This window comes from Parasteatoda tepidariorum, chromosome 4 (genome assembly GCF_982258835.1).
Source record: "Parasteatoda tepidariorum strain Cologne lab strain chromosome 4, Ptep-v5.0, whole genome shotgun sequence".
Classification (NCBI taxonomy): Eukaryota; Metazoa; Arthropoda; class Arachnida; order Araneae; family Theridiidae; genus Parasteatoda; species Parasteatoda tepidariorum.
In genome coordinates, this window is record NC_141758.1 from 59251508 (window position 1) to 59270149 (window position 18642).

General features: G+C 29.2%; 2 protein-coding genes across 2 annotated transcripts in view; both read left to right on the forward strand.

The window, feature by feature from the left end:
• The first annotated feature begins 333 nt into the window (after positions 1-333).
• Positions 334-3756, forward strand: LOC147810990 (uncharacterized). Its single transcript, XM_087162182.1, has 2 exons — positions 334-1059; positions 1126-3756. The coding sequence occupies exons 1-2, from the start codon at positions 334-336 to the stop codon at positions 3754-3756; spliced, it is 3357 nt and encodes a 1118-aa protein (XP_087018308.1).
• Positions 3757-14329: 10573 nt separating this feature from the next.
• Positions 14330-18642, forward strand: part of LOC107439503 (O-acyltransferase like protein-like) — a 40668-nt gene continuing 36355 nt past the window's right edge. The window contains exon 1 of the mRNA XM_016052133.4: positions 14330-15477. Coding sequence (XP_015907619.1) covers positions 14547-15477 — 931 coding nt within the window. The 5' untranslated portion in view covers positions 14330-14546. The remainder of the gene's footprint in view (positions 15478-18642) is intronic.

Genomic DNA, 18642 nt, shown 5'->3' on the forward strand with positions numbered 1-18642 from the left:
ATGTCGTTGTATCTGATAAACTTTGAACGTCGAGCAGAAATTGCACAAATTCCTAAAGATGAATGGGTGCCTTACCTATTGAGCGTAGTACCACCCGACATTTCAAATATGTTGGCAAGAGAGTCTCCTAATGATGCCAATAAATACGACTTTGTAAAAGAATTGATTCCTTAACAATATAACCTTAATGCACAGGAACTCAAACAAAATTTTTATTGACATTTTAAATCACCTGAAAAATCTTGGCGAAATTTTGCACAAGAATTAAATTGCTATTTTAGCGAATGGGTTTCTGAAGTAAAAATTACCACTTTCGATGATCTTAAGAGTTTGATGGTTACCGAGCAAATGAAACGTCATGTACCAAATGACATGAGAGATCATTTTCTTGAAGATTGGATGGAATTGAATTCTTATTCCAAATTAGCCGGAAAATTGGACGACTATGAAAGTTTAAAAAACAGTTTCAAGGAAAAGTCTGTGTCTTATAATCGAAGTAACCAAAATGATTCTTGGCGATCTCTGAACCAAAGTGATACCAGAACTAAAGAAAAGTTGACTTGGCAGAAAAATAATGTTAAAGAAAATGTTCGCGAACGAGAATTTGAAAGAAGAAGACAGCTTAAATGCTACGAATGCGGTTCTTATGATCATCTACGCCCTCAATGTCCCAAGGCGAAAACAAATTCAGAAACTATGGCTTCGCTTCACGTTTCGGAACCAAGGTTTCCTGATATAATGACACCATATACGAGCATTGGCGTGGTAAATGGCGTTGGCATTTCAATACTACGAGACACTGGCGCAACCTTGGATTTAATTTCTAGGAGATTTGTAAAACCTGAAATGTACACGGGTGAATTTGTTTGGATAAAAACTCCAATACAGGAAGAATCATTTTGTTTCCCATTAGCCGGAGTTGAATTAAACTGTAAGTTAGGAAAAGTGGTTACTAAGGCAGCTGTATTAGGTGATTCTCTTGATCAAGGGTATTATTTATTGGGTAACAAAACGGCTGCTCTATTGGAAAATTCGTTTGAAGTCCCAATGATAAGTGCTGTAATGACTCGAAAACAAGAAAAAATGAATGAAATGAGGGAAGTAGAAAATAAAGATAATGTACAGCTCGGTATAGTCGATTCCAATGAACACATCGTTACTTCTGATCAAACGGCGAAAAGCGATGACTTACTCACTGAAAAGATATTACCTTGTAATAAAGAATTTATTGGTATCGAACTGTTAAATATTTCGCCACAAAATTTCCAAGAATCCCAAAGAGAAAGTGAAGAGTTTAAAATTATTTTTGAAAAGATTCGTGACTCTCCTTTGTCACAGAATAAGTACGAGATTTATAATGAAATTTTATATTTTATGAAGAAAGATAGAAGTGGTGAAAAAAGGAGGCTATTAATGGTACCAGAAAAATTTAGGTTTCAGCTGATGAACCTCTGTCATGAAAATGTTGTATCTCATCTAGGAGCTACCAAAACGAAGGATGCGATGGCAAAAAAATTTTATTGGCCAAATTGTTATCGAGATATTGAAAACTTTGTTAAATCATGTGATTTGTGCCAACGGGTTGGAAAATCTCAAGATAAAAGGAAAGCTCCTTTAAAGTTAGTGCCCGTTATTCCAGAGATATTCACTAAAATAAATGTCGATGCATGTGGGCCTCTCCCTATCACAGATTCAGGAAATAGATATCTTATTACTGCAATTTGTTTGTCTTCTAAATATCCGGATGCTATCCCAGTAACAGACATTAGCTCACCTAGAGTGGTGGAGGCATTATTGTTAATTTTTAGTAGAATGGGCTTCCCTAGAGAGTTACAATGTGATCAAGGAACGTCTTTTGTCAGCGCTCTTACAACAGAATTCTTGGAAAAATTTGGAATCAGAGTATTACATAGCTCTGTGCAGCACCCACAAAGTAATCCGGTTGAACTCTTTCATAGGACTATGAAAAGAATTTTACGCGTCCTATGCTTAGAGTCTGGAACGAATTGGGAGCAACATTTACCTCATGTGCTTTTTGCTTTAAGGTCTGTGGTACATGATAGTACCGGATTTACTCCAGCTGAACTAGTGCATGGAAAAAATCTTCGAACGCCCATGACATTAATTTATGAAAAATTATCTGATAAAATTGATTCTGAAAATACGGTCTCGGAGTATGTTTTCTCGCTTTTAAATAGAATGAGAAGAAGCCAGGAACTTGCAATTCAGAACATGGTAGATGCCAAACAGAAACAAAAAATTTGGTATGATAAGAAAGCCATTAGGCGAGATTTTAAAATGGGCGACGCTGTTTTAGTTATAGCGCCTACCAGACCTAATAAATTATCAGTGCAATGGATTGGTCCAATGAAAGTGGTGAAAAAACTATCTGAAACAAATTATGTGGTTCAAACTTTGGAAAAAGATACGACTCACGTGTATCACGTTAATATGCTAAAGCCTTATTTCCAAAGACCTGAAACCGTTAATTTAGTTCAACTGATGACTCCAAGTGCTTTGGATTTGCACTATTCGATGGAACCGGTTAATTTTGAAAATGAGGAGAAGGTTAATAAATTATTGCAGGATAGTGAAGTAGAAACCCGACTGGATGATCACCAAATAAGCGAATTGAAACTTCTACTGGATAAATACATTGATTTGTTTTCAACTGACCCTGGTTGTACTCATTTAGTAGAATTTGATCTAGAATTAGAAACCGAAAAGCCAATATATACAAAACCCTATCGTATATCTCCTCGTCAAACTAAAATATTGAAAGAAGAAGTGGAGAAAATGCTGAAGTCTAAGATCATTGAACCAGGTGAATCTGATTTCGCGTCACCATTAATATTAGTTGAAGCTCCAGGAAAAGATCCTAGGCCATGTATAGATTATCGACGTTTGAATCAAATTACTCGTAGCCAATACTATCCTTTACCAAATATTGAAGAAAGAGTAGAGCAAGTGTCCGAAGCTAAGTATATAAGCTTAATCGTTATGACCAGAGGATATTGGCAGCTGCCTTTGAGTAAAAGAGCTCAACGATATGTTGCATTTGTTACTTCTTTTGGATCCTTTAGACCAATGAGAATGGCTTTTGGATTAAAGAATGTACCTTTTTATTTTAGTAAACTAATGGCCGAAATACTAAAAGGATGTGAAAATTACGCTCTTCCATACCTCGATGACGTCGCCATTTTCTCGAACACTTGGGATGAACATATTATTCATCTCAACACCGCATTGGAAAAAATTCAAGACGCCAATTTAAAGATTAAGCCATCTAAATGTAAATTTGCACAATTCTATGTAAAATATCTAGGCCATCAAGTGGGACAAGGACAAAGAAGTCCAGGAGAACTCAAGGTAAAAACTGTTGAAGACTTCCCTGTACCAAAAACCAAGAGTGAAGTGCGGGCTTTCTTGGGACTTGCTGGATATTATCGTAAATATATTCCAGAGTTTTCCTTAATCTCTAACCCAATAACGGATTTATTGAAAGAAAAATCTAAGAAGGAGTCTATACTTTGGAATGACGAATGTCAAAAGGCTTTCATAACCATGAAATTGAAGTTATCTGAGAGCCCCGTTCTGTACAGTCCTGATTTTGATAAACCCTTTATAGTACAGTGTGAGGCCTCAAACCTTGGAATGGGTGTAGTATTATCGCAAATCAGTGATAGAGGAGAAGAACTTCCCATACAATATTTAAGTAGAAATTCAGTGAAGCTGAAAGTAGGTACAGTACCGTAGAAAAAGAATGTTTGGCAATTATATTTGCTGTCAAGAAGTTAAAGTGCTATATAGATGGTCCTCACAAATTTATAATTCAAACAGATCATAACCCTTTAGTATGGCTTAAACAAAACACTGGAATCAATTCCCGACTATTACGATGGGCCTTATCCTTGCAGCATTTGAACTTTGACGTTATACATAAACCTGGAACTATGCATATCAATGCTGATAGTTTGAGCCGATTAACTTAGTCATTTGGGCACATCAAGTTGAGCCTGTTGTTAACTTTTATTTTCCTATATACAGATAAACAAAACAGTTTTATGTCAGCCTATATAGATCAGTTTTGACTAAATTTTATGTATGTTTTTTTTGCCATTTCCTACTTTTGCAAAGAAAACTCTGTGGAAGGGAGGAGTTAGACTGTAACGTAACAGTGTGTGACAGCTGAGCTAAAAGCATCAATTCTTCGAGAGGTAATGCTAAAATGATCTTGCTTGAGAGACACACACGAGAAGTGATGTTCTTTTTTTGTGTAGTTGAGAAAGAGAGTTTTTTTCTGAGAAGAGATATTTCTTTGGGTAATATTTTGTGATTTTTCGTGTGAATGTTTAAATAAATTGTTTGATACAACTCACGTCTTATTTCTGGTTGTTGTGACACAACAATGTCAACTACCGAAATATTAAATAAATTATGGATTATTGATTGCATGTAAGTAGAATTATTACTGGTTAAAAAAAACATAACTTTTAGAACCATTGTAATCTTTCAATGGAACCCTAGAGTTCCGCGGAACATTTTCAGGAAACTGCTGAGTTATATAATATGCAGAAAAGCTGTTTTGGAATTCTTTTTCTTTAATTTTTTTTTAACACTCTGTATTAAATCTCGAATTCTTCTTCTCAGGTAAACAAACAAACACCCTCAAGAAAATATAGTTTTCGCTTTGACGATTTCTTTGAGTGGGAAGTAAATAACAAATTAATCAACAAAGTGTCTTTTGGGAAAAGAAAAAAAAAAAGGTGTTGTTTGCGTGTAACAAATCTTCATCCACAAAAACTTCCTACTGCGATTCAACTGACCTAGACTCTTTCTTTACTCAGAAAAAAAAATTCAAAAGCTATCGAGAAACGGTATTAGATAATTCTGATTACTTCCACTGTTATTCACCCAATGTTTAGCGTGACTTTGTTTTATTTGTGTTGTTGATTTCGTCTTCAGATCACTTCCTCGCCTAAAAAACGTGCCAAGTTCTCACATGCACTTTACCTACTTCCCAAAAACACGTGTTTAACCGCCCATTTACTTCCGCCGCCAACAGGTTAAGCTCGAATCATCACGCATTTGATATCAATAAAATTAGTAATATTTTATAGATTTTTTTTCCTTTTGAGATTAATTTGTTGATTAAAAATCTATTTTAATTAAAAGTCATTTTAGTACAGTAAAATTATTTTTCTTTAAGGAAATATTTTGTCCATAAAATTAGAATTAAGGAAAACTATAAAATTTTGGTGAAATTGCACTTACTTCCAAAACATTATGCTTCAATGACAATTTTGAACATACTGAGGTATTTTACATGCAGTTTTGATTTGAGGTTTGACTAATTTTTTGTCTTGTTTTAAAAAAGACAAATTATAAATTTATTAAAAATTGAAATTGTTTAGATTATAATTAAATTATTTATAATTTGAAATTAGCAAATATAAAGATGCTATTTAGAAGGGCAGAAATAATAAGCGATAATTATTAAAAATTAGATGTAAGGGAACAACAGACCATCACATCCAATTTAATCATTAAAATAGTTGTACTAAGCATATCAAATCGACTATACTCTGTAATTGTTTGGAAATGGCATATAGAGTATGAAAACAATGCTGTGTTTCAATGACATGTCATTTTTCCTATCTTTAGCGAATTAAAATTAAATTCTCAATTGTTTTTTTAAAAAAAAATTATGATACGTTAATAATGTGCATAAAATATTAAATAAAAAAGTTTCTGTTTACAAAAATTACCTATGAAAAGAATTTTGTAGCTTAAAATTCATAATTTTGTGGAAGAAAAAAAGAAGAAGAGGAAGCAGGTGTCATTCAGTGTTGGAAATAATACATTCGAGACTATGGATTTGTAAGTACCATATTTACAGTTTTAAAACAAACAAGAATTGTATACATTATCTTTCTTTTCTACACTTATGTGGGAAAAAATATGTTATTAATAACGCAAAAACGGATGAACTAACACTAACTTGTCCCGTCCATTTTTGAAATGCCCCAACCTACATTCAGCATCCCTTAATATGATCAGTTGTTTCAATATAATCCTTCTTTACATATTGTTTGCGTATTGCCATCACTCAAATATTATTTGCTTTACTGTATTATCTGTATAATATTATCTGTTGTATCAATATCGCAATCATCTCATCTGTTACGTCAATATCATAATCATCTCAATCTGGTTTGTTGCATCAATATCACAATCATTTCAATATGACTTGTTGCATCAATTTAACAATTACCTCAATATGATCTGCTGCATCAATATCATAATCATCTCAACATGATCAGTTGCATCAATATCATAATCCTCTTAATACGATATTTTGTATCGCCACTCACCACCATACCACTTGTTCTTTCACTACCATCTTAAAATAATCACTTCATCTTATTATACAGAAATTTCTTTTATTTCCTGATAAAAATAAAATTACTGATTATGAATTTTAGCTCAATAAATACACTGTTATAGATGAAGAAAATATTTATCTATTATATTTTTAAAAGATTATATATACAGGGTGTCTCAGCTAAGCATTTCAGAACTTCTAAGAGGGGTAGGGGGCATCCTGACGACTCGAAATCATATAGCAATGTGGGGTCGGAAATGCTTTCCTGAAGCGGTGACGTACACAGAAGCACCATAAAGAAAAGAGACCGTAAGTGAAAAATCGTTTTAATAATACATTGAAAAAATCATAAGGCACATGGGTCAAACTAAGTGTTCGAAGTTTCTGCCGCCGGCTACAATGCACACTTCACATCTCTGGTGTATGAACATCCAAACATTATGCAATACTCCAGGCATATCTTGAATTTCTCCGGCAGCTACTGCGATTCTTGCAACCAGCTCCTCAGCATTGTCAGCAGGGGTGTCATAAACCAGTGTTTTCATATGACCCCAGAAATCAAGACATGATAGGTCGGGTGACCGAGGAGGTCATATAATTTTTTCAATGTATTATTAAAACGATTTTTCACTTACGGTCTCTTTTCTTTATGGTGCTTCTGTGTACGTCACCGCTTCAGGAAAGCATTTCCGACCCCACATTGCTATATGATTTCGAGTCGTCAGGATGCCCCCTACCCCTCTTAGAAGTTCTGAAGCGCTTAAAAGAAGGTTATATGTAATATAGAATTTCTCATGCGAGTCTTTCTATATTAACTGATAAGCTTAAAACATATGTTTCTTATCAAGTTTAAGATGCAGAAGTTGCTCACAAAGAGCCATAAAAAGTCAAGATGAACCAGATAAGGCCAGATAAATGATTATTTTCTGAAGTTAATGGACAATAATTCGACGATGAAGTACACATTAAGATAGTCCCAAAAATTTCCCAGAACCAGAACGGCGCTATCCTTTTAGCGATCTCTATCTATCTATCCTTCCTTTTAGCCTTCCTCTATCTATCCTTTTAGCGAATCAAAATCTCTGCATTTTATCAATTGAATGACGTTTCATGAAGATAAGAAGATCCTTGCAACCACTCCCTCTCAGAACCTCCCTTTAAAATTTCGGGATAGCCAAAAATGCGTGTCTTTTTTATATTCTTCATGTCTAGATAAATCTGGGTCAAATCCAAACATCCCTGAAAAACTGGGAAACCATCATTGTACATAGCCAACGAACACCCTCAATAAATGCCTTTTTAAATGTATTAAGTCTCTTCAATTATCTAGCCTTTAAAGGCATAACATTACACACACACACACATATATATATATATATATATATATAAATATATATATATATATATATATATATATATATATATATATATATATATATATATATATATATATATATATATATATATATATATATATATATATATATATATATATATATATATATATATATATATATATATATATATATATATATATATATATATATATATATATATATATATATATATATATATATATATATATATACATATATACATATATACATATATATATACATGAGATGCTAAATGACAAATTTCATAATGGATCCACTTAAATTTATATTAAAATTATCTATACAAAGGAGGTCATAGGTTCGTCACATGAAGACTACTGAAGATATTACTGGCTACAAATAATTATAATGTTTTTATTTTTGCAAATTCATAAAAAGCCTTAGTGGTAACCAAGACAAATTAAAACAACAGAACTTGTATAGTAAGTATAAGGTGTTATCGTTAAAATCGGTAAGATTTTTCCCTTTCGCACTATATTTGTGGTACGACGATGCAAATCTTAATATTATTGAGGTAGACGCCATTGTTTTTTTAAGTATTCTAATAAAAAAATATTTTGATAGCCCTTTGTAAATTACACTAAAAAATTCGTATAAGTATCCCTGACAAATAATGGCAGATATTACTCTATTATTATTAGTCCCTCACGCTCCCTTTTTTTATAGGACAAGAGGCTATACCTTGGCCTCTTTCTTTATATAAAAAAATTGCATTTACCTAATGAACATTCCTCACAAAAATATATCGCTTGTTTGATTTTGGAAAATAACAGTTTGATTACACGTGTTTGTTGCAGATAGTAATGTGACACATTTGGCAAATCTTGAGAATTAATGAACTTTCTTAACATGAGAAAGAATCTTGCTTAATACATTAACTTGATAAAAGTAACGAATAATCTGTGATAAGAAACACTTATTCCGGTTTTTTAAATTTTAATGTCTGTGATTCGCACAAATTAAATAAAAATATTATCCAAATAAATGCGAAAGGAATTAGTCAGTTAATTATTCCCTTTTTTACCGCAGCGAATGTTGAACACTTTTTAAGCAAATTATTTACTTTTCAATATTATTCATCTAAATTACTAAACAACAATACTTTATGAATTAAAATATTTCAAGTTAACTTATTATAACTTACTTAACTATTACTTTTATATTTATTAGGTAAATTACAGAATAAAAATATTCATTGGAATTCTAATTATAATTAAAACAATTATTGCTGTAGTATTTTTTATTGTTATTAATATTGTGTGATATTTAACATAAAGTTATCTGATAGTTTGTTTCTTTTAAAAATGACGTCAAGATCTTGAACTGCCTCCTCTAAAATGATGGTTTAATTTCACAATACAACTTTTTACAGGAAAAATTTGAGAATTAAAAAAAAAAGTACTGTAAGTACAAATTGTAATTTTTTAAACAATATGTAATTCATGTTCTTTCTGAATATTGAGTGACACCTAAATTAGAAGCATAATTAAATTTATCTATATTAAAACTCATAAAGAAGTATAAGAAATAATATTAAATTACAGAATTAAGATATTTATTGGAATTTTGATTATAATTAAAATATATATTGTTCCAGTATTTATTATTATTTTTAATATTGTGTGATATTTAACATCGAGTTGCCTATTGATTTTTGTCAAATTTATGTCACGATTTCTGAATGTCCTCTAAAGTGATGGTTAATTTTACCTTCCTACTACGCTTTTTGCAAAAATTTTGAGAACTCAAAAAAAAAATATTTTAAACACCTATTGTAATTAAAAAAAACGTGTAATTCGTATTTTCCTTCGTACTAAATATTATCGTGACACTTAAATTAGAAGGATTATTAACTTTATCTCTATTAAAGTTTATAAACAATTATAAGAAATGTAAAGAAGTATAAGAAATAATATTAAATTACAGAATTAAGATATTTATTGGAATTTTGATTATAATTAAAATATATATTGTTCCAGTATTTATTATTATTTTTAATACTGTGTGATATTTAACATCGAGTTGCCTATTGATTTTTGTCAAATTTATGTCACGATTTCTGAATGTCCTCTAAAGTGATGGTTAATTTTATCTTCCTACTACGCTTTTTGCCAAAATTTTGAGAACTCAAAAAAAAAAAATATTTTAAACACCTATTGTAATTAAAAAAAACGTGTAATTCGTATTTTCCTTCGTACTAAATATTATCGTGACACTTAAATTAGAAGGATTATTAACTTTATCTCTATTAAAGTTTATAAACAATTATAAGAAATGTAAAGAAGTATAAGAAATAATATTAAATTACAGAATTAAGATATTTATTGGAATTTTGATTATAATTAAAATATATATTGTTCCAGTATTTATTATTATTTTTAATACTGTGTGATATTTAACATCGAGTTGCCTATTGATTTTTGTCAAATTTATGTCACGATTTCTGAATGTCCTCTAAAGTGATGGTTAATTTTATCTTCCTACTACGCTTTTTGCCAAAATTTTGAGAACTCAAAAAAAAAAAAATATTTTAAACACCTATTGTAATTAAAAAAAACGTGTAATTCGTATTTTCCTTCGTACTAAATATTATCGTGACACTTAAATTAGAAGGATTATTAACTTTATCTCTATTAAAGTTTATAAACAATTATAAGAAATGTAAAGAAGTATAAGAAATAATATTAAATTACAGAATTAAGATATTTATTGGAATTTTGATTATAATTAAAATATATATTGTTCCAGTATTTATTATTATTTTTAATACTGTGTGATATTTAACATCGAGTTGCCTATTGATTTTTGTCAAATTTATGTCACGATTTCTGAATGTCCTCTAAAGTGATGGTTAATTTTATCTTCCTACTACGCTTTTTGCCAAAATTTTGAGAACTCAAAAAAAAAAATATTTTAAACACCTATTGTAATTAAAAAAAACGTGTAATTCGTATTTTCCTTCGTATTAAATATTATCGTGACACTTAAATTAGAAGGATTATTAACTTTATCTCTATTAAAGTTTATAAACAATTATAAGAAATGTAAAGAAGTATAAGAAATAATATTAAATTACAGAATTAAGATATTTATTGGAATTTTGATTATAATTAAAATATATATTGTTCCAGTATTTATTATTATTTTTAATACTGTGTGATATTTAACATCGAGTTGCCTATTGATTTTTGTCAAATTTATGTCACGATTTCTGAATGTCCTCTAAAGTGATGGTTAATTTTATCTTCCTACTACGCTTTTTGCCAAAATTTTGAGAACTCAAAAAAAAAAATATTTTAAACACCTATTGTAATTAAAAAAAACGTGTAATTCGTATTTTCCTTCGTACTAAATATTATCGTGACACTTAAATTAGAAGGATTATTAACTTTATCTCTATTAAAGTTTATAAACAATTATAAGAAATGTAAAGAAGTATAAGAAATAATATTAAATTACAGAATTAAGATATTTATTGGAATTTTGATTATAATTAAAATATATATTGTTCCAGTATTTATTATTATTTTTAATACTGTGTGATATTTAACATCGAGTTGCCTATTGATTTTTGTCAAATTTATGTCACGATTTCTGAATGTCCTCTAAAGTGATGGTTAATTTTATCTTCCTACTACGCTTTTTGCCAAAATTTTGAGAACTCAAAAAAAATAAATATTTTAAACACCTATTGTAATTAAAAAAAACGTGTAATTCGTATTTTCCTTCGTACTAAATATTATCGTGACACTTAAATTAGAAGGATTATTAACTTTATCTCTATTAAAGTTTATAAACAATTATAAGAAATGTAAAGAAGTATAAGAAATAATATTAAATTACAGAATTAAGATATTTATTGGAATTTTGATTATAATTAAAATATATATTGTTCCAGTATTTATTATTATTTTTAATACTGTGTGATATTTAACATCGAGTTGCCTATTGATTTTTGTCAAATTTATGTCACGATTTCTGAATGTCCTCTAAAGTGATGGTTAATTTTATCTTCCTACTACGCTTTTTGCCAAAATTTTGAGAACTCAAAAAAAATAAATATTTTAAACACCTATTGTAATTAAAAAAAACGTGTAATTCGTATTTTCCTTCGTACTAAATATTATCGTGACACTTAAATTAGAAGGATTATTAACTTTATCTCTATTAAAGTTTATAAACAATTATAAGAAATGTAAAGAAGTATAAGAAATAATATTAAATTACAGAATTAAGATATTTATTGGAATTTTGATTATAATTAAAATATATATTGTTCCAGTATTTATTATTATTTTTAATACTGTGTGATATTTAACATCGAGTTGCCTATTGATTTTTGTCAAATTTATGTCACGATTTCTGAATGTCCTCTAAAGTGATGGTTAATTTTATCTTCCTACTACGCTTTTTGCCAAAATTTTGAGAACTCAAAAAAAAAATATTTTAAACACCTATTGTAATTAAAAAAAACGTGTAATTCGTATTTTCCTTCGTACTAAATATTATCGTGACACTTAAATTAGAAGGATTATTAACTTTATCTCTATTAAAGTTTATAAACAATTATAAGAAATGTAAAGAAGTATAAGAAATAATATTAAATTACAGAATTAAGATATTTATTGGAATTTTGATTATAATTAAAATATATATTGTTCCAGTATTTATTATTATTTTTAATACTGTGTGATATTTAACATCGAGTTGCCTATTGATTTTTGTCAAATTTATGTCACGATTTCTGAATGTCCTCTAAAGTGATGGTTAATTTTATCTTCCTACTACGCTTTTTGCCAAAATTTTGAGAACTCAAAAAAAAAAAAAATTTTAAACACCTATTGTAATTAAAAAAAACGTGTAATTCGTATTTTCCTTCGTACTAAATATTATCGTGACACTTAAATTAGAAGGATTATTAACTTTATCTCTATTAAAGTTTATAAACAATTATAAGAAATGTAAAGAAGTATAAGAAATAATATTAAATTACAGAATTAAGATATTTATTGGAATTTTGATTATAATTAAAATATATATTGTTCCAGTATTTATTATTATTTTTAATACTGTGTGATATTTAACATCGAGTTGCCTATTGATTTTTGTCAAATTTATGTCACGATTTCTGAATGTCCTCTAAAGTGATGGTTAATTTTATCTTCCTACTACGCTTTTTGCCAAAATTTTGAGAACTCAAAAAAAAAAATATTTTAAACACCTATTGTAATTAAAAAAAACGTGTAATTCGTATTTTCCTTCGTACTAAATATTATCGTGACACTTAAATTAGAAGGATTATTAACTTTATCTCTATTAAAGTTTATAAACAATTATAAGAAATGTAAAGAAGTATAAGAAATAATATTAAATTACAGAATTAAGATATTTATTGGAATTTTGATTATAATTAAAATATATATTGTTCCAGTATTTATTATTATTTTTAATACTGTGTGATATTTAACATCGAGTTGCCTATTGATTTTTGTCAAATTTATGTCACGATTTCTGAATGTCCTCTAAAGTGATGGTTAATTTTATCTTCCTACTACGCTTTTTGCCAAAATTTTGAGAACTCAAAAAAAAAATATTTTAAACACCTATTGTAATTAAAAAAAACGTGTAATTCGTATTTTCCTTCGTACTAAATATTATCGTGACACTTAAATTAGAAGGATTATTAACTTTATCTCTATTAAAGTTTATAAACAATTATAAGAAATGTAAAGAAGTATAAGAAATAATATTAAATTACAGAATTAAAAATATGGATTGAAATTCTAATTATAATTTAAATAATTATTGCTTCATCCTTTTTTAATTTTCTTAATATTATGCAATATTTAACATCGAATTAGTTAACTTGTTAGTTTTTTCTTTTAAAAATTATGTCAAAATTTTAAATGCCCTCTAAAATGATGGATAATTTAACATTCTTACTTTGTTTTTGTAAGTATATTTGAGAATTAAGAAAAGTACTTTAACCGCCAATTGTAATTAAATAAAACAACATGTAATTCGTACTTTCTAAATATTAAATGACACTTAAATTCGGAGTATTATTCGGAGTATTAAACTTACCCTCAGACATGTATAACAACATGAAGTATACAATATCAACAGATAATTATCCTTTTAGAATAAAATTATGTCATATATGATTAAAATATTTTGATAAAATTAAATATTTCAGAATATTTTCTCCTCTAAAATAAAATAATTAATTCGAATATAATTTATAATTAATTTATAACAATTAATTTATAACAATTAATTTATAACAATTAATTTATAACAATTAATTTATAATTTATTAACAATTTGTTCCTATACAATAAAACCATATATATAAGATTAAAGAACATAATAGTAATTAAACAAAAGAAAAAAACAATACGTTAATCATTCGTTGAGTTTCTTTGAATTATCTAATTTATCTACTTCCTTAACTCCAGTGTTTATTGCACGCTTCATTGCAATATTTACGTCAACAGCAATAATTTATAAAGCAAATAATGCATTGTAAAACCACTATTACAATAGCTGCCTCCTTTTGACTTGATTCGAATTTCGAGGGAAGATTCCTTTTACTGATTAACATTCTTCAATGAACTGTTTAGAAAGTCGTTTTGGCGGTAAATTTGGCGACTGGTTTTGCAGCCGGAAACTTACCTTTTAAACTTTCAGTCAGGTAATAATTGTCCTCATTTTCTTCAAACAGATTCGCTTTCATTGATAATGTAAAATCCCCAACAGGCAGCATGTCTAACGGAATTCCGCCGGTCGCTTTGTACTTGCTAGTATTTTTCCTGGTATATTTGACTAGCGGATTCAGAATCATTGAATCAAGTGAAGGTCAAGGTTTTCCTCAGGATACAACAGATATTTTAACAGTTAAAAAAATATCCTTTCCTTTGGATAATGAGGATATTTTTGCAGTGGAAAACTTAGAGAGTTCTTCGCTGAGTGATAATTTAACAGTTAAAAAAGTTGAAGCACCCCTGGATAGTAAGGGTATTCCTGATACCTTAAGTGCGGAAAATATTATAAATAGCAACCTAGAAAAAGGTCAGGCTAAAGATATTAGAATAAAGCTAAATTATTCTAATGAAAATGTGGACATAAAATCCGACTCAAACTCAACTTTTAAAGAAGATTTTAGCCCAAACTTGATACAAACAACGCCTGATAGTGACCAAAGCAGAGGAATTGAGAATGGAAATTGGACTGAAAACAAAAAAGATTTAAATGCAACATTGACCCATGGTCTTAAAATCACCAAACTACACAAATTGGCAACAGAAAAAAACTCAACATCTGGACTTCCGTTGAGAATAACTCCAGATGGTACGCTATTACTGACGGAATCTTCTGAGTTTAGTGTTAATAATAAAAAAAGTTCTAAAATCACAACGGTGCCAAGTAATCGGAGGCCTCAAACTAAAGAGAACATGGAAATTTTTTCAGATTCAACACCAACTTTTCCGAATGGAAAAACACTCAATGCTTCTTTAGAAGATAAATGGATGGAATTAGAAAAGACGTTCCGTTTGTATACAGATACAATCATGAAAAAAGCCTTACCTTTAATTTTGCGAGTTCAGAGTCAGTTAAATATATCCTCTCAATGTAATGGTGGCCTCTTACAGTTAGTGAATGGAATAAGGAAATTGAAAAGCTGGGCTATAAAGAGTAAGTTACATTATTTTATATTTATTAATATTTATTAGAAAAAAATAATACGTTACATGAGTCTAACCATATATATTAGAATATATATGGTTCAAAATATAGTCATCTGACACCCTAAAAGAACAAAAAAATTGTTGGAAAATTTAAATTTTTAAATTTTAGGTCTATTTTTTTAGCATATAATCATCATAATATGAGCAAAAGTATTCAAAATAAGTAATAGCCATGTTAAATAAAATACTTATAGTGTGTTTTAATCATTACAATATCATGCAAAAAAATCATAGATACTGTTCTATTTTCATTTTAACTATCGTTTTCTAGCTGCCAGATTTTAGATCAGACGTCAGAACAGTCATTGGGTAAAATCTGTAATAATGATAAAAAGTGTGTTGGAATGTTTTTAACGAGCATTGGAAGGGATATCGGATAATCGAATTGCTATATAATTGAGAATCAGATAATCGGAATTGAATAAGAAAATGGTCTACAAACATGGTATACAAAATGTGGGGAAATTACCCTCTCTATGAATAAGTGTGCTTTAGAATAAAATATCCAAGTGCATAAATAAGTATTTTCGAAAGCTTTCAATCATGCTAAAACAAAACCATCTTTATGCCCCAGAAATGTATACAAATAAATAAATCAAATAAATATAACGCAATAAATAAATAAATAAAATAAATAAAATCTAATCTTCTTGTTGTCGTATGCCATTAAGGTAAGGAGGATGTGCTTCTTCTTGTTTTCCGGTGGCACCATCTATTGTCAAGAATTTGACCTCTGCCACACACATGTCACAGCCCGTTTCACTGGGAGGACACATTCACACACCATTCATCCGCAAATCGTAATTTTGACCTGAACCAGAGCACGATTAATCTTTGATTCAGTAACCCCAGAGGTATTGATTTGTTATGGGAACTTGAAGGACTTTGTGACCTCGGCAGATTTAACGTGCAACAGTCACCATTTTGTAAGCGGAGAGTCTTCGACCTGCTGGTATCGAACTCACGACCTCTTGGATAGGCCTAATGCTCACTCAACCAGACTATACCGGTCTCAAATATACTTTTAATCTAATTAATAAATGAATAAAATAAATATAACACAATAACATAATATATAAGCGAAATGAATAAAAATTAAAATTTTTTTGTTCTTTGATATTCAATTTAAAAGTTAATTTTTTAAAAAAATTCATTTATTCATTATAAATAGTTAGTGACTTCTCCTTAAAACCTTTTTCTTCTTCTTTTTTGCATTTTAAGTTATTGCAAAGTATTAACAGAAGTATATGGAGTTGCTACAAACATTTAAACTTTTAATCTTCTTGCTTGAACTTTACCAGCCCCTTAATATTTTTCAGAGAACATATAACCATTTTTTTCTAGGCTATTTAAAATTATTTACTCTATATATGGTGTTAAAATTTGATTGATTTTTTGATCAGTTTATAAATTTTTTTTTTACAGAAATCTACATTAAAACATTTATAAAAATCTACAGGTTCATATCAAGCATAAAAATAACAAAAAAAGAAGTGTAACGTAAAAGATACAACTTTTAAAATAGTTCAAAAAATAATTTAAGGAATATTTTTTGAAAAACACGATTAGCATTCAAATAAAAAAAAATTGTTTCAAAATAATAAATAAGGCAGTTTAAATAGACTAGCTTTGAATTCTAACACACGGTTTAAGATACTGATATACTTGAAACAATAAGGATCAACTTAAGCGAAATAAATACTACAATTCAAACTCTTCAAATTTTCTGTATTTTTTATTTTAATCAAACATTTCTACTTAAACCTATTAAGTCTACAATTTATGAAAATTGATTATTTATTAGAAATTATAGTACTTGTGATGTGGAAAAACTATTACTACAGCATCTATTTTAGGTAACAATCTTATCATATCAGTTACTAGTTGCTGTCACCAATATAAATTAAGCATAAGTCGTGGTGGATCAGGGAATAGACCGTAGCCTCCCAATGAGGTGACCCAGGTTCGAATCCCCTTAATGGTTGGTCGATATGAACTCTAATATCTGAATGATAATTTTTTTATTCCATCGTACTCCCTGTGCATTTTTCTACGCACCATCTAGGTTTCTAAGTTTTTGCCCAGTAACGTAAAATATAATGTAGCGTTGAACACTTAAAACAATGATTGTGGCAGCGGCTCTTACGATTTTTTTCAATATGAATAGAGAAACAATTCGTGTAGTCCATTATCGATCCCACTTCGCCATACTCGTTAATGGTATAGCCTGAGTCGTGGTGGCTCAGTAGATAGAGCATTCGCCTTCAAAAGTGGTAAACGGGTTCGAATCTCAGTGATGGCTGACCGATACGAATTCCGCACCCAGCTCGTACGGACCACAGTGCCGACGCAAAATATCATCAGTAACAGACGGATCATGGCAGAACGAATTTGGTTTCCAAGTAGGACCACAAATGCTCTATTGGATTAAGGTCAGGTGAATTTGGGGGCCAAGACATGACTTGAAAGTCACTGGAATGTTCCTCGACGATTCGACCCATATGACATGGGTCATTATCCTGTTGGTAAACACCATCCCCCGCAGGAATGGATAAACCTGGTCTGTAACTATGTTCAAGTAGCTTACAGACGTCAGGGATTGTTCTGTGAGGATTATGGGTCCTAATGTGCCCCATGAAAACATTGTTCCTGGGCGAAAAACCGTGAAAACCTGGGCGAGCCCATTGTTATAGATGGAGGGTGGTCATAATGAAATGGCTCTTCGGTGTATGTATATAAATAATAATGTATATATGCTCTGAAATTGAAAAAAACTAACTGAATTATGGTCTTCATAAAAGAACTGTTATAAACGCTGAAAATAGTTGCTACTGGAGAACCATAATTCCTCATTTATCAATTTAGTTATTTTATTTTGAATTTTAAAACTTGACTAGAATTACTTATTGATTTTTTTGTAAATGCATATCCTTTACATAATTTATTCAATACATGGTTTTGTTTCTTTTTTTTTCATTGGCATTTTATATGAATAAGTTCATGTAAATTACCGAAATATTAAATAAATTATGGATTATTAATTGCATATAGAAATTAGAAATTATATATTAGAAATTATAGCACAATAACAATAAGGATAATGGGTTATCAA